This window comes from Halichoeres trimaculatus, unplaced genomic scaffold (assembly GCF_033239565.1).
Source record: "Halichoeres trimaculatus isolate MK-OKI-2021-1 unplaced genomic scaffold, fHalTri1.1 fHalTri1_scaffold_17, whole genome shotgun sequence".
NCBI lineage: Eukaryota > Metazoa > Chordata > Actinopteri > Labriformes > Labridae > Halichoeres > Halichoeres trimaculatus.
In genome coordinates this window covers 29262698-29280108 of record NW_027437195.1, presented here as the reverse complement: position 1 = coordinate 29280108, position 17411 = coordinate 29262698, and the positions used below count along the sequence as shown (strand labels likewise).

Here is a 17411-nt window from a genome sequence, read left to right as displayed (position 1 = left end):
TCGAAGAGCTGCACACTGAAAGGCAAAGAGCCACATGTGTCAAACACGGTTTAACTGCAATAAAATTATCAAGATTTTTTTTCTTTTTCAAGAGACTGACGACAAGTTTCTTCCTGTTAAAGTGTAATTTCCTGCTCGATTCCTCCTCTCTGACCCATCCCAGCCTCAGCGAATCACAGTAAAGCATCAGAGAACGCTCCACAAAGACAAACCTCGTTATTTCTGTAACATGCTGAACCACTCGTTCCCGCTGATCGGCGTCAGGGGTTCACAAACACGCCCTGAGCCTTCAGCAGAGAACAAACCGAGTGGACTGGATGGCTCGTTGACATTATAAAGATTTCACCCACATCCATAAAACCAGCGCTGACATTTTGCAGAAACAAACAAAAAGTCCACAGCGAGTGGGAGTGGGTGTTTTTATGAAAGTCTTATTGTGGGGATTGGGTGGATGTCAGGTTGGCCACTCCTTTTCCTGTATGTGTCGCTCAATGCGAGGCTGCAAACATCAGAGGAGCGTGAAGTAATCCTTCCTCCATTAAGAGCTTAGAGCCCGAAGTGACTGATTTCCCCTGAGTCTGGGTGGCCGGGGGGGAGGAGGGGTGAGGAGGGTAACAAAGGAGAGCAGAGGGAGAGGGCTGGAAAAGACGGCAACAAATAGAAAGAGAAAAGAAAACAGGAGAGGTAAAGTTTCCAGGGCATGAGAAAGGAGGCGAAGAGGAGGACGGAGATCAGCAAGGTGTCCCCGCAGAAAAACTAAATCTCATCCAGATGTTGCTTCAAACGCCTCTCCCTCCTGTTTCTTCTTCAAACACAGAGGGAGGAAACAGAAAATAGAGCAGAAGGAGCTCAGAGAAAAAGAAACGTTCGAGGAGACAAATTAAGACCGAGTCAATAAAAGAGGAAGAGGAGGAGGAGGAGGCAGCTGATGAAGCTACAGGTGTGTGTTTGTGGAGCTGGACGTTACACTCACCATCGCCACCTCCACGGCGTCGCTGTTGGTGTAGGACAGATCGCAGAGGATGAGCAGCCCTCGCTCCTCCGCCAGCGTCTGAGTCACGGGGAGGTACCTGAGCTCGGAGCAGATGTTCTCGACTGTGGTGCCCTGCCACACACACACACACACACACACACACATACACACAAACAAAAGGTGAGTCTAGTTCCTCTTCAGTCAGATCCAGGTGGTCTGAAGCTAGGCCCAGCAGAGACACGGGGGCTCAGGTCTTAGATCAGCGGATTCGTTTCATTCATAAAACCTGATGAGGATCTGCTCCAGGGGGGGTGTTGGGTGGGGATGGGGACTGACTGTATTTTATCCACTCCTGATTTTAATTCAATCATTTTTGAATAGTAAAAAAAGTGATGAATTTGGGTCATTCAGACTCTCAAAGCAAACTCTTTCCTTTGTTTTCATTAACTTCCTGTTTTTAGGGAAATCACAAATCTGAACTTTTTAAATAAGAGTAAGAAGAAAATAATGCAGACATAAAAGAAGATAAAAGAATAACAGAAAACACAGTGCAGATCTTAAAGCTGGTGACTCACGGCAGTCCCCATCACTCCCTGTGCGACAAAGCAGCATAAACGTTCTTTCCGTTTGGAAAACGGCGCCACGAAGCGAGTGAAACTACGGTTCCGAACACAACTGTGTTGCATTTTTCTTCTTTGTTGGATTTATCAGCGAGGTACGCCAGCGTACAAACACAAACAGTGAGTGTTTGGTTCCTGTGATGAGGCGTTACTCCAGCTGTGGAGGGGCGGGGTTTATAAAAAGGAGTCTGGAGCGTCCCCTCAGTATGGGAACCTTTCACATTTGAAATGATACGGTACCTATGCCCAGTACCTTGGTTGTAAGTGGTAAAAAATATCATGAAATATATATTTTTTAATTCTAACACATTTATTCTTCAATATATAACTTTGTAATGCTGTGTTCATGTCCAGCATGGAAAATCTCCTACTCTTCCACTCCCTCACAGTCACAAGGATGCGTTTAGGTACCTTAACATGGTACCTTTTGATTTGACGTGAATCGGTACCTGGTACTTTTGACAGTTTTCAAAGTACCTAATTCTGTACCCATCCCTAGCGTCCCCTCAAACTAAAGGTTGGTTACATACATCGCAACTAGTGCTGTCAGGTGATTAAAAAAAATTATCTAATTAATTTGTAATTAATTAATCGAATTAATCACGTTTTAATCTCATATCTGCTTAACCACCAAATAAGGAATTTGAATTCTAGGACTTTACAAAACTGTAGAGCATGACTAATCAAATAAATAAATGAAAAAGGGAAGATTTATAACTCTACATTTTTCCAACTGGCCAATATTAAAATATCTGTGTTCGTTGCCATTAGGGTCTTTAGGTGTCAATTTGATTACAACTGTTTCCTGTGTCTATAGAAATAAATTTTTTAGCGAGGTCTTGAAGAGCTTGTCAATCAAAATCCTGCTCGTAAACTACTGTGGGTGAGAGCGGTGTGCTCTTTGGATGAGAGCTCAGCATGGATATTAGGAGAAGATGCGAGACGCTGCAAGTCAGAAAAGTTCAGGCGGCTCACACTCTAACTGAGGATGTGTCAAGGTAGTTCAGAGAGAAAGAGTGGCGCCATCGTGAGAAGATCATGGAGAGGATCAAAGGATAGAGAGCCTGAGATGAACGCGATCAAAAAAATATACGATTTGTCTGTTTTTTGGATCAAAAACATGAAGCGACATAAAAGAAGAGAGTCCACTCTTCTAAGGTAGTTTTGGTGTTTACACAGTCAGAGAAAAGATATTATTTGAGTCTTTAAAGATTGTTCAAGATTCAGCAGATCCTCTGAACAGATTCACCTCCAAGAAACTAGGGGGCACTGTGCGTGTTATTCGTGTTGTGTGGCAGCCAAACAGCAGCAGCAGCTGGGTTTAGCTTTTTTTAACTCTAGTCAAATGTTTATCAGCGCTGATAAAAAAAGGGTGTGTCTGGAAATTTGCATCTGTCCAACACCCTCAGGATTAAAAGTCAGCTTTGATACGTGATATGAGAATCACAGAGAGGCTGTCGTCAGACTTTAAAAATAGTCCTGAGTGTTTTTATGTTTTCCTCTTTTAAAGCTTTTATGTGTTTTATGACCCAAAGAAACGGAAGAATAAAACTCTGTAAACTCAGAGTTTCCTCAAAGGGTCAGGGAGAAGCTCAGCTCCATGTGCCTTGCTCAAAGGCAGAAAACGTCCAAATAAAGTGGTGTACGGTGACTCACCTGCGGCACTTTGTCCTTCTTGAAGATGAGCGTGATTCTGGCGCAGCTGTTGTCAAGGTAACCGCTGTTGGGCTCGCACTGAGTGTGCAGCGGCGTCGGGGGGTCCGGCGTCGAACACACACCCCACTGATGACACGGCGGAGAGAAGCAGGTGAGGAACTGATGCTCCACACACTCGTGGCCGCCGGGGCAGGGCGGAGGGTTTGGGTCCGCTGGAGGAGGCAGAGCTTTGGGGAGGAGGCAGGGCCGGCGACCACAGCGCACCTGGAGGAGGAAGAAGGATTCGTTTACACCTCTCAGACCAGCCGCCATGTGCAAACTCGCCACAATCTGTCACGCCAGACTCACCTTGGAGCAGCGGACGAATCCGTTGACGCACTGGCAGGCGTTGCAGTCCTCCTCCCAGCGGCTGCCGTGAGGAAACTGCAGCCCGTCGTGACGGCACGACTTTCCCAGACCGATAACTGGAGAGGAGGAAAGTGTCAGCCTTTCCATTTCCCAACAAAACTTCCCACAATGCATCTGGACTTCTTATTTTACAGCTTTTATTGAAACATGTTTCTGTAATCACATCAAAACTTCTGTCGTCCACTCATTTAAAATATCATTTAACGAGCTGACATCTGTTTAAACCTCATGACTTTCTTCTGTTTAACAAATTAAAGGAGCAATGACACAAACAATGTACTCACACTTCTGGCAGCGCGCTCCAGCGTATCCCGGAGGACAAACGCAGCGGTAGCCGTTGATTTCGTCCATGCAGGTCGAGCCCTCGGCGCAGGGAGACGACTGGCACTCATCGATGTCTGTGAAAGAGCGTCAGGGTTTTAAAATCGCGCTGACGGACAAAATAATCTGCTTTGGAGCATCTTTTGTGTCTGCTTGGAGTGTTTCTCCTTCCTAAGCTGAGAAAGAAGCGCAGCTTTGAGAGTTTGAGCGGAGGATCTCAGAGAATCCGTCTCTGCACAAAGGCTTCGCTCGGATCACACTCCGCTCCTGAAAAGAGAGATTTCTCCCAGAGGGCCGCGGGAGAGCCCACTGACCCGTCTGACGCACCTCAGCCCTGACCCCGGCTCAGCGCCGAGGGGGAGAGGTTAAGACCGTCTTCCTAAAAGGCTTCCTAATCTGTCGCCCTGAAACAATGGGCTCACACTCCCCCGCTGCGACCTTTCACCCCTGACCCCACCGCCCACCTGACCCCTCCACACGCCTCCCTCCGGTTCCCAGGGACTTACTGATGCGGCAGTCTGGGCCGGCGAATCCTGGGGCGCATTCGCAGCGGAACCAGTTCACGCCGTCGACGCAGAGGCCGCCGTTGTAGCTGCAGGAAAAGAGAAAGACGGAGAAACATGAGTTCATCACTCATCTTCACTTTTCTTGCCTGAGGGAAAAACACTTTTCTTCACACAGGTGGGCTCCAAGGAAACTTTTAATCAACAAACAGGTGACTGAGCGACAGGTGAACTGAATCAGTCTCATGAAACTCTCGATGTTTCCATGGAAACCAGGTCACAACATGAGGAAGCTGACTGTGTTCACATCTGATTTTATGCCGCTTAAAAAAGCTACAGCTGATTTAAGGGTCGGTATCAGCTGATCTGACGGCGTCACCTGTTGGACCAACTCCAGTCAATTGTCAAAAGAGAGCAGGAAAAACATTTTCCAGTGACTGCTGCAAATTACGAGAAGGTCATGAAAAAACTTTAAAGAGGGGGTATCCTGGAGCGCAGATTGCCCGGTGGTTCCTCTCGCCCTGTTTCTGCTCGATCCACCGTCCGCTCTGATCTGATTAAAGGCATCAAAGCCCAAAAACAGCCAAAAAAAGAGGAAAGGAAAGAAAAGAGTGTGTATTCTGGGCCGACCAATCAGAGAGAAGGGGGTTTGTGGAGTGGGGAGCCTTAAAGAGACAGAAGCTGAAATAAGAGTTTTGTCTTTAGAGACTTTTTGACTTATGTAAAGTCAGTTCATGGTCGGTTGTAAAACAGTTCGCCAGCGTGACCACGTCCTCAAACACCAGAGAGAAAAAAACAAGGCTTTAAGCTGACAGCTCTGTTGTTACATCAACTTGTGGTGTTGCTAGCAGTTGCACCCCTTATTGAGGCTTAAATAAAAATCCATTCATTTATCTTCTACCGCTTCTCTGGTTCAGGGTTTCAGGCGGCTGGAGTCTGAGGGGACGTTTACACGACAACGGTTTTAGGGTGAAACGCAAACATTTTGTTGTGTTTCAGCTTCGTGCTTACACGGGAACAGCATTTCAGCCAACCTTAAACGCAAACTTTTGAAAACGACCTCCAGAGTGGGATTTTCCTGACGTCACACTCCGCCTCGCACGCGCATTCAACAGGACAACAGTCCTGTTGTTATTATCGTCGCAAACTACCGTGTTGTGCTTGTGTTTCTCAATCTGCTGAATCTTCTGACTGTCTTTAACAAAATGTTCATCTTTTGCTCCACTTCTGCTCTTAGTATTCAACATAGACTGTATATAGAGCGGACAACGGTTTTGAAGCCAAAATACCGCTGTCTCAGGCGCCACCATTGTAGCAGTTTGGAGCCAGAATCTGCGCATCTACGAATCTGAGTGGAGCTGGGTGACAAAACTAATAATTTTCTTTTTCTTTCGAGAGTCTAATCACTTCTTGACTCTGCCTCCCGACATATTTTACAATACCCCGAAAAAATAAACAAGAACGTCAGCTGTCAATCATCATTAAACGTGACATAAAACCTCGTTTTTAACCTCTTATAACTAATGAAAACAAAACTCTCCAGAAAATAGAGGATCTGAATACAAAGCAGCCAAATGATATCTTCAAATCACCACAACAATCAGACGTGAGAAACATTTCTACCAGGTGTATTAATTTTTTAAAGGTTGACCACAGCCCATCTGGAATGACTGGGGAGATGGATTTTTAAACCTATACTGCAGCCAGCCACCAGGGGGAGCAGTTTTTGTGGAGCCGAGCAAACGGATGTCCATTTTTTTTTTTTACAGTCAATGGTATCCCCCAATACACCAGATGATCAGCTCAACTCTACTTCAGAGGAGCTGCTTCTGGACAAGACAGTTATAGCCCCACCTACAGGCCTGGCATGCGTACTACAGCATTTTCAGTCCATCAGTGTTTCCATGTAAACGCAGATTTTTTTCACAGCGTTTTAGCGTTTTCAGATGAAACAGTCGTGTAAACAGCCAGCAAGAGGCAAGGTACACCCTGGACTGGCAATGAAGACTCACTACTGCCCCACCGTGCTGCCCTAAAATACTCAAATGAGACTATCAAGTGTCTGATCTTGTCAGAAAAGCTGCACAAGTTTAACTCTAATTCTTCTAGGTTATAACTGTTTTCAAACAGAGTTCACCCTGTCATCATCAAAGAAGTTACATCATAATAAAAATAAATCAAGATGATTATATCTAGTTTGACAGCATTTTCTGAGCCAATTCTTTTCTTTTCTGTTTCTCTTGGTGACCTGAAACATGTCACATGACTTTAAATAAAATTCCTTAACTACTGGTTTCATTGGCGGGAAAATGTAGAAATCGGATAGTGTGGCTTTAATTCATAACCACACAGCAAAAATAGATTTTTTTTGTCTTATTTTAAGTAAAAATTGTCCAATTACACTTGATATAAGCCATGTGTAACTCATCAGTCCAGAAAAATGTCTTTTTTAAGTTATTTAAAGATGAAAATGAGGTCTGAAGTGTTTTTAAAGAGTAAAAAAATCTGCAAATTGAATAAGAAAAATTTGCTTGATGCAGATTTTTGAATGTTACAAGCAATTCAGACCTCATTTAAGCCTAAAAAAAACTTTTTTTTTTTTTTTAACAGAAAATTAGACAAAAACACTTGATAAGGTTTAAATTTTTTACAAATTTTTTGCAAAACAAGAGTCAACACAGCTGCAAGCTTCAAACCGGAGCTCCCTGCAGACGCCGTCCCCCGCTCCTCAAATATCTGTGAAGCCGCGTTAACCACCTGAGGTCAGAAACTGCGGCGCTTACGGTCTCACGTTGTCCCCTCAGAGCCACAAACAAACCGAGTCTTTTTCTTTTTTCCCGCAGAGCTCAGAGCCCTCTGAGGGTCAGCAGGCCGGAGCTGATCCCAGATCAATGTCCAGACTTCATATGTAAATCCCCGCTGACCACATACTGAGCCGTCAGCCCCACAAACACCTCCACTTCTCACAAACACCCCCAGGTCCAGGCCGGTGAATGGCGGGAGGCGGGGTTTCTTCACACCCTCCTGCCCCCCTTCTCCCAAAACCCAAACCAGGGCTAATCCACCTGTCAGTCATTGTGGAGCAGGGAGGAAGGGGGGCGCTTTTGTCCAGGGGAGCTTCTGGTAGTCCCTGCTCGGATTCAGTGAGACATTTTGTGGCTCTTCCTCCAAAATGATGCTTGAAGTGAAAATTCTGACACCAACGAGGCTGCAAACCTCCTCTGATCCAAACACACACTCACAACGTCAGACCAAACCAACACACACCATCCCACACAGCACAACCCAAGGTACACACACACCTGCACTCACACTCACACACCCACACGGTTTATGGGAAAATCCGAAGCATAAAATCAGATTTGCAGGATGAGAGCGGAGCGTGGGAGTCGCTGGGAAACCCTGTAGCTGCTCGTATCGAAACAATGCATCTCAAGTTCCTGGAGCTGATCCAGAGTGACTCAGAAAATATGCAAATGCAAACTCAGCGAGCGTCCGATCCCAGCGAAGGTGAGGATCAAAGCGGCTTCACGATCTGAGGCTGCAGGATTGATTCCTGAGATCAAGTCGGGTCGAGTTTGACTCGTTACATAAGAGGAAGAAGTGGTTTTCAAAGCGCAAAGAGGTGACAAACTGTTAGAAATCAGAGGAAAACTGTTCAATCTGAGGAGATTCTTCACCGTCCTGCTCAACAATTCACCATTTTAAAAAAACACTTCAACTTCTTTAAAACCAGCGCTGAAAACATCACATCAACTTAATCTTTCAGTGAACAGAAACAGACTTACCAGGGGTGTGGGTTGCAGTCATCGACATCTGTGAGACAGGAAAGAGAAAAGATTTCAGAGTTTAGTTCCTGAAACTTAAAAAAGACCTAAAGTCATCTTGTTTGTGAGCGTTCAGAGTATTTAATCAGTCTCATATCAGAAAAACCAGAACGAAAATCTGATTTGGTGACATTCAAAGTTCAGATTATTTTGGACAATTTGAATCTGAGATTGTTAGAAATGAATTTTCAAAATACATCTGATAAAAATTAAACAGTTTTCAGTGCTCTGTAGTAGCCTGTTAAGTTTTTAATACTTTTTTTAAAGCTTTGGTTTAGTTTCAGTTTGTTTCAGGCCCATTTATGCTCAGCGTCATTCACGGTTGCGGACAAAGCCTTCAGTCCCTGCTCTGCGTTCATTTCAACCGTATTTCTTTATATTTCTACAGACCAAAGACCACTTACCCCCCAAGAAAAACAAGAGAAACAATGAATGCTATTCATTGGTAAGTGCGCTCACAAACAGCATGTTGCTGAGGTCAGGTGTGATACATTCAGGGACCGTTGGAAATTTGAAAATCTGACGAGAAAAACACTTTTTCCGTGTAGGACAAACGGTTTGTAAATGCTAGACATTTGAAAACAAGTGCGTCTTTGAACGCCTCGCGGGTTTGGGATCCAGACTTATCTGCATTAATTTTTATAACCCGTTAATTTGCGGTGTAATTAACTAATCTAAATCTACGATTTGAAGCTAGGTAATTTTTATTAACACCGTGATGGTCTGATGGTCCGATCTACACAATATAAAAACCAAAAAGAACAAAAAAAATCCATTCAGTACAGCAGCTGCAAAACGGCTTAATAATTGACCAATCTGAACCACCATTTCCCTCATTTCGGATTGGTCCGCAAGTCCATCCAATACCCTGTCTCCCCTGCTCGGCACCGTCATGCCCATGGTCCCACGTCGTCCTTCCCCACTACCCCTGTCACGTCAGCTAGCTGCTCAGTTACTGAAGCGTCATGGAGCCGAATAAGACCGAACCAGGAAGCTGTTACTGTCACCCTCCACAGGGAAGGGAAGAAAACGAAAAAGTTTCAAGGAAAAGGTTGAAGCAAGGAAGAATTATGAGCGATACAGGTGCCCACAGAGACTAAATATTGGAGAAATGTACGACCGGTGGAAAAAGCTGCAGAGGGATTTGGGACTGAAGACTGAGGCCGAGACAGCTGAGTTTCTGTTGAACAGGTAATGACTTTGTTTGTTACATTTTCTGCCGCTTCTTGCTCTGTTGGAGGGGGCGTGTTGTTAAGAGGCGAAGAAGGGCGATACAAGCTGGGGGGCGGGATCTTGGAACACGGAGGGGAGGGGTGAGTGAGGCTGCGTTTTTCAAATGTGTCTCATCAGCCAAACTGGGTTTCAGATCGTGGACCATCGCTTTAAGTCACAAAACACTGCTTTTTGTGCACTTACATGACTGCTTGCAATGGATTTTGCTTGCACTTGGGATTGCACTTAGCAAGTTAATTGTGAAGCGCTTGTTTAATCCTTCCTAAACCAGCAATGTGCGGTTTTGTGCAGATGTGTAGCTCTTTCAGTTTCACATCACAGCACAATAAAAAAATCTTTCTGCATGCTAAAACAAGGTCAGACTGGATAAAAATCAGTCTGCAGGAGAGACCAGATTGATCCAGGAAAAAGGAGTTCCTGCAGACTCCTCTTTCCCAGCCTAAAGGTGAATCTTTACATAAATAATACTGAGCTAACGTCAGCAGAATTACCCTGTTTGCTGTGATTAATGCCTCCTAATGGACTAATGGTGCAACGTTTTCTTTAAGATTATACTACCACACAGCAGGCATGCATCTGTCTGGACTTGTTCTTCACGTGAACGCTCTCAAACTGTGAATATCAGATTTTCTCATCTCCCTCAGTGTGAAGATAAACATGGGAAAAAGCTCCAGCTGTGACGTACTCTGTGCACAGGTAGGTCCCTCCCAGCCGTCCTTGCAGATGCAGGTGAAGCCGTCGCCTCCTCCGACGCATGTCCCGCTGTTCTCGCACGGGCCCAGGTCACATGTGCTGTTCTTGGCTGAAAGAAAGAGAAAGATCCTCTTTTACCAAACGCTCCACATCAACGGCTCGTCTCTGGCCTGTGGTCACAGGTCTGACGGGTCGTAAAAGCGTAACCTCACATTGTTTTATTACACTATTATTAGCAGAGCCATAAGAGTGTAATTAGAGTGCAGGGAGGGCCTGACCTGTGTTGCAGGTGCTGCCACCCCAGCCTGAGGGGCAGCTGCACAGGAAAGAGTCTCCGTGGTCGTAACACGTCCCTCCATTACTGCAGGTAGTGGAGTCGCACTGGCTCTCACCTGCACCGAGGAAGCATGGGAAAAAGATTTCAAACACTTGACTGTGTGCCAGAGCCGAACAGCGATTACTGAAGCTGTAAAGCTGAGTTCAGAGGAGCTGTCAGAGAGTAAAACAAGCCAGCACAGCAGCCAGCGAGGGCATCATGCTTCACTAAGATTAAGAGGCTGGGGTAGTTAAAGAATATAAGACCTGACATGTTGGAGAACATGGAAACTGGAGACAAAGAGGCCATTCATGAGTTTTGTAACCTCTACCTGAGTTTTTGTCCTTTTGAATACCTGGCACATCAAAACAACTTTAAACCGTTTCATGAGCACACAATCACAATTTGTCCCCGCACAGCTTGGAGTCATAAAAACGAAAAATCTCCACCACACGGAGAGGTATTTTCTTACGTGAGTGGCAGGTTTTCCCTTTCCAGTTGTCGACGCAGTTGCAGTAGAAGTCGTTAAACAGATCGACACATTGGCCTCCGTTCTGACAGGGGTTTCTGTTGCACTCATTCACGTCTGGAAAAAAGTCAAAGAATTAGTCAGGGAAGTTACTTCAGCTACAGATTACTCATTTCATATTTGATCACACACTTGGATTGAGAGTTCGGCAAAATTCAGAGACAGGCAGGAAAACCTGATCATCGAGATCGACCTGGGACGACTTCAGTAAAGCAAGTGATGACCAAGTAAGAGGTATGCTATTTGTGGAAACTCAGAATCTTTTGACAAAATTTGAGGAAATTATAACAAATACCAAACGAAATACGTCAGAAAAGCTGTTTTTGTCACAAGGAACCAGGATCTAAAACCTTCTACTCCCCTCGTTTCAACTCCTTTTACAGAAGTCTTTAGAATCTTTACTTTATCAATATGCAGGTTGATTTTTAGCATTTTCAAAACAAATCCATCCATGTTATTTTCAAAGCTGTACCACTTTTACTTTCTTGTGTAGAGGCCAAACTGTAGCAGCTTGTGTGGAGCTGGATCCATATCTCCCATTCATTCTAATAGGGGGACCTGAAAGGGCTTCTTTGGGGTTCACCGACTTTGAGGGCTTGTCATTCGAAAACCGTTTGAGAAACGATAAATTCCTACACAGATTTTGTAAAGCAGGGTCCACTCTGTCATCTCAGCAAATTTCAAGCTGATACCATTTATGGCCTAGGAGAAGGTCATTTTTGAAAAAGGTCCAAAAATGTGGCCAGATTTTATTTTGAAAGGCAAATCGTCGGTTTCCTGTTTGAAATAGGTCAGGGGTGTCAGCATTTAATGTTTGGGTCTCAATGAGACGAACACTTTGATGTTGGTTTGATCTCTCTACGACATTCCTACTGCCAATGAGAGCTGTTTTTGTGTACCTAGGTGGCGCTAGAGAGCAAATTATGGGATGTTGGAGGTCAATTCTTTTATCATTTCAAATTTTTGGCTGAATGTGAAGTGTGTGCTGATTCTAGTGAGTTTTTCAGCACGTACTGGGGGGTCAAATTAAGGCTCCAGTTACAAAGCCAAGTCCCAATGGACTAGGCTACTGCCACCCTTACTACCCAGATGTAAACAAGCACAAACTCCAGAAGCATGGTGCAGGTTGAGATGTCTAGATATGAAAAGTGGTGACACAGTTGGGTTGCGGCTGTCTGGTTGAGCCGGTGTATAGCTAGCTGCTAGCTTGACCTGTAGACTTGTTATATTAAATGTACTGTATTCTCTGAAGTGTAAGTTGCATCAGTCAAAAAAAAAATCGTGAAAAGGAAAAAAACATATTTGCTCCAGACTGTTTACCAGGTGTTTACACTATTTCCACAGAGAGGTTGAAATATTTTTCCTACAGCACCTCATATCTGTGACCATAGTTAAGTTTCGGTTTCTTTTCTCTGCATGCCCTGTTCTTACTTTGCTCACTTTTAAAAAGATACTGGAGTTTTGACTTCAGTTTCTGACTCAAATTCCCAAAAACTGTTAAAATGGAGAGTGAAGAAGATGGGAGTACATTTTTTCCAACCCTGTTCCTGGGCGCTAAACAACGGTAGCTGTTGGGGGCCGTGGAGATGTTTCCTCATCAATATTCCTCATGTGAATTTAATATAAGTCACACCTGACTCTAAGTCGCAGGATCATCCAAACTATAAAAATAAGTGCGACTTATACTCAGGGTAATACGGTAATGAGGAAATGAGTGGGCCCTTAATACTAATATAAGGAACAGTGTCATCTGCAAATGTGCACACCGACAGATTTCAGCAGCTTCAGGAAGTCGTGGTTACAAAACAGCTCTCAGATCAGTCAGCTGTTTCATTCACTGCATTCTTCTGTATCTCAAACACAAACCCATCATTGTCTCTGTCCTCTCTCAGATTCTCAGACTGATCATCACCCTCTGCCTCTCACGAAGTGTCTCCCAAAGACCAGGCGTGACTCACAGGCTGCATGACTCTGCTTCTTACCTAAACCTTGTGCACCTTTGCTGTTGCTCACATTTTTTGGGTGCGTACACTCACCAGCATCGCACAGACTGCCCTCCCAGCCGTCTGGACAGAAACACTGGAAGGAGTTGATACCATCGATGCATGTGCCCCCGTTCTTACAGGGTGATGACGCACAGTCGTTTATATCTGCAGGCAAAGTGATAAACTGTTAACTCCTTTATTCTTAAGAAAATCATTCGATTCCCAAGATGCTTCTGCTTCTTAGAATTACAGAAAATAAAGGAATCTGTTGGATTATCTTGATAAAAGTCAAATTGCATGTGAGGAAGTGCAGTCTAATTAGACATGAAAGGATTCTGCTGCAGACAACAAGCTCTCTGTTTGATTTCTTCTGCTCCTTCCCTTCCTCAGGATTTCCTTTTTGAGTTTCAAGTTCAGACTAAACTAAGAGAGTGATGATTGGTGAAACTAGACTCTGCATTACCGTAAGAATCATGTGCTTCTCAGTGAGGGTAACTGATGATAAATATAGTCCGTGTGTTGTTTGTACAGCTAATAACCACTCACTCTCATGGCAGTAGGTGCCAGTGAATCCCGGCTCGCAGGAGCAGCTGAAGTTCCCGGCAGGGAGGCTGATGCAACGACCGTGGGGGCCGCAGACGTTGGAGGAGATGTGCCACACCCGCTTTTGGGTGTCGTTGGTTGCAACGGCAACTGTGCAGCTGTCAATCACTTTGGGTGAATAAAAGAGAGAATTAGTCAAAGAAAGACAGGATATCTGTGTCTTTTTCCAAATTTGGTCAAATAAACTTAGCACAGATTTAAAGAAATGTGTGTTTGGTGGATTATTTCTTGCTCTTAAACAATAGGAGAGCCTGTTTGATGAGGTTTTAAACCAAGCCTTATTTGTAAGGGTCATGTATTTGTGGACCGAGTATGTGCCCATGAGAAAGTTGCCAAATCGTCTCTTAAAATGCCAAACACCAGGGCCCGTATGAATGACCAGCCATAAGTTGGGAAAACGGACCATTTGTACCCCACCATTACAGGCGCTAACAGTAGGATTGCAGCGCCTGTTCGGCTTTTTAAAGGCGGACATTGCGCAATGTGTTAGCATTTAAGTCGAAACATGCAAAGACAGTGGACAATCCTTTGGAAAGGTAAGGATGTGTAGCCATAAAGCTAATTTAGATTTAGAAAACGTCATTTTTGAGTGAAAAGATGAGGGAGACAATCAAAGTCTCAAACCGGCGAGGCTCACTGCCATCGGTTTTAAAAGTTTCATTCACTCTTTGCTTCATAAACAGCTTTAGATCAAAATTGCCAAACTTTCTCTTTCTCTTTGTTTACCTGATTGGCTCACTAATAACGGCTGTTCGTCCATGTGTATTCCTGTAATAAGATCTCAATTTCTCCAGCTGAAAAATGCTTTTCTTGATCTCTTTCATGGTGTAATTAGTTAACTGCCCGATTACTTGCAGTCGTGCATGCTGCTAACGCTGCCAAACGGACCATTCCATAATACAAAGTTGGGACTAACGGTCCCGTTTGTTTAATGACTGAACGTGCATACAGGCCCTGTTATACCCCTTTTCCACCGAGCTGGTTCAGGGCCACTTCTTTGGTTTTCAGACTAGACAGACTAAGCACCGGTTGCTAGCTATGGGGTTACGTCAGGGGGTGGGGGCAGGATTATTGACCAACCAAAGTAAGAACACGGAAGAGCAGCATTTTTTAAAAGACAAGTTTGGGGTAAGTGAGAGAGATTGGAGAGGTTTTATGTGACTTCATGGCTCTTAACGACTGGCATTTTTTTAATATTGTATTTGATTGTTGTATTGTTGTTTATCTGTGTGTCTTGTCTGGATTTGCTGAGTTCCTGCCTGCAAACCAAATTTACCGCAAGGTATAAAGAAACTTGAAACAAGAAGAAGAGACTCCAAGGCACTCTCTTGATACTATTAAAATGCCTTTATTATGTCGGCATGGTCATGTGGACCTTAAAAACAAACTTCGACGCATTTCAGCGTCAAGCCTTCATCAGGAAGTCATACAAACCTTGGCTTGATGCCGAAACGCGTTGAAGTTTGTTTTTGAGGTCCACATGACCATGCTGACATAATAAAGGCATTTTAATAGTATCAAGAGAGTGCCTTGGAGTCTCTTCTTTTTGTTTCAAGGACCTTTTCAATCCCTTTCCAAAGAGCACCTCAAACTAACTCTGCTGAGTCCAGGTTAGCACTCCTTCTCTTCGTCTTATAGATAAAGAAACCTTTGACCTTTGACCTTGAACAACAGAAGAAGAAAGTAAGTTAAGGCCAGCACCCGTTTTTGGAAAAGCAAAAGGTTTTTAACCAGTTCGCACTTGAACCAACTGCGAACTGGCTTGGTGGAAAAGGGGTATGAGTGACTCTTCTTTTGAGCTCCTGGTCCTTGGTTTGCATTTGACTGGCAGGACCTGTTAGCATGAGCCTTGCTACATTGGTCGGAAGGTGTCTACTCCAAGAGTGGGCACGCCTTCTTTTACTGGTCTGGATAGAGCCCTTGGAATAGGGCAACTTGAAACCAGTGTTCAGCCAAACCAAGTTGCAGCACCATCTGGAGTGAGAGGTAATACCACCTCCAGAGTGAAGACGGGGTCATGACATGGGAGTCCCAAGTGGACGACCCAATGATGATCCACCAAACAAGAGTCGATGGAAGAACAAGGTGTTTGGGATCATCAGAGAAGATTCGGCAATGATTCATGGGTGCAACCCAACAACACACCTTTGCAGATGCATGGTCCTAAGGAACGAGTTTCCCCGCGTTTTGAGGTAAGTCTGTGTAACCAAAAGAAAATCCTTGATGGGATATGTTACCTTGACACCTGTTGGTCTTGCAGTGGTCTTTGAGCTCTGAGCAGGTCTTGCCTTCGTAGTCGTCCGGGCAACTGCAGTAGAAATCTCCCATCAGGCTGTGGCATTGCGCCTTGTTGTGACACGGGTTGGGACTGCACGGGTCATTCTGCACCTGTAGAGGAAAAACAGACAGTAGAGGTCTCACTCTAGATCCGGATTAAACAGAGCCCAGGCGTATGTGCAAAGCAGGATCCAACCGTTCCCACCTCACAAGTGGTGCCAGCAAAGCCCTGCAGGCATTCACACATGAAGCCGTCCAGCAGGGCGTGGCAGCGTCCGCCGTTCCTGCACGGGCTGCTTGCACAGCGGTTTCTCTGAATCTCACAGTGACGGCCAACGAAGCCCGCCTGACAGACGCACTGGTAGCCTCTGGCCACCTCCTGGGAAGGAAAAACAGGAGGTCACAGTCACTTTGATGAAGGAGTTTACGCCATAAAGCTTCCCATTGATTATTTTTCTTCGAATAGCTTAAGAGAAGCCAAGCAGAACCATGATAATGAGTCAAAAATAGAAAATTCAGGATCAACTTTTAGATTCATGATGGGTTTCAACAGCTTTTTTGACAAAGTTTGGTTTCAAACATTCATGCAAAGATGTTGAGAAGTCGCCAACTCTTCTTTGTTTCATTCTGTTCCCATTCATTAATGTAAGACTGAAAGAAAACATCAGGCAGAACATGTTGCTGATGTTTCACAACCATAATACCCTTGAGCTTATTCTTTTATGCTCTGACAGGTACTTTGATGCTCAGCAATAATTTCGTTCCATCCCTATTAATATGTCATGTTAAAAAAAAGAAAGCTGAACTCAACAAAGACCTCAGTGTTCGTCAAAGCTGTAAAAACCCACACATTCATCATTTCTTAATCTTACCTTGCAGGTCCCTCCGTTCTGACACTGACCGTGGCAGCTGTTCACGTCTGAGGAGGAAGCAAACACAGAACAATGAGACTCCGCTTTGACAAATTGGGAGGATTGGAACATGCGTCGGTGCGGGAGCATGCAGCAGCTACGGGAGAGCGGTGGATTCAACCGAAGCAGAGAGATCCATGTTAGGTGAAACGTCAGACTGAGAGGTGCGGTTAGGACATGCAATGACACCAGACTCTGGAGTCTGAACTAACCCTCTAGGTGTTCTCTGAAAGGTTCACAGGAGCCGGGGTGAAGTCAGTTTTAGTCTTGGAGCTTAGGAGAGTTAGGCCAGGGTGTGGGAGCTTCTTACAGGGGGAGAAAGAGGGAAGAAGCCTCTTTGCTAGCTAGCTTCTGTTTCACTAGCATGATTCAGTTCATGTCTATCATGATTTATTATTGAGGTATTTTGTTTAGAATTGCCAAATTGGAAAATTAAACCAAAATTCTGCTTTTTTAAAGCGTTTTCATAGATTTTGCCTCTAGCATTAGCATTAGGGAAGCTAAAATATGTTAAGACCCTGTTCGTTTCACAAGATTGTAAACATTAAAACAGGTA

At 44.5% G+C, this 17411-nt stretch overlaps 1 protein-coding gene across 2 annotated transcripts in view; it reads right to left on the bottom strand.

The window, feature by feature from the left end:
- Window positions 1-17411, bottom strand: part of LOC141806456 (protein jagged-2-like) — an 84635-nt gene that overhangs the window by 8882 nt on the left and 58342 nt on the right. For both annotated transcript variants that reach the window (XM_074692005.1, XM_074692006.1), the window contains 14 exons: window positions 16817-16863; window positions 16150-16323; window positions 15905-16055; window positions 13611-13775; window positions 13116-13229; window positions 11023-11136; window positions 10513-10626; window positions 10227-10343; window positions 8270-8297; window positions 4485-4570; window positions 3942-4055; window positions 3598-3713; window positions 3250-3513; window positions 974-1105 (listed from right to left, as the gene is read on the bottom strand). In XM_074692005.1, the coding sequence (XP_074548106.1) occupies window positions 974-1105; window positions 3250-3513; window positions 3598-3713; window positions 3942-4055; window positions 4485-4570; window positions 8270-8297; window positions 10227-10343; window positions 10513-10626; window positions 11023-11136; window positions 13116-13229; window positions 13611-13775; window positions 15905-16055; window positions 16150-16323; window positions 16817-16863 (1736 nt within the window). The remainder of the gene's footprint in view (window positions 1-973; window positions 1106-3249; window positions 3514-3597; window positions 3714-3941; window positions 4056-4484; window positions 4571-8269; window positions 8298-10226; window positions 10344-10512; window positions 10627-11022; window positions 11137-13115; window positions 13230-13610; window positions 13776-15904; window positions 16056-16149; window positions 16324-16816; window positions 16864-17411) is intronic.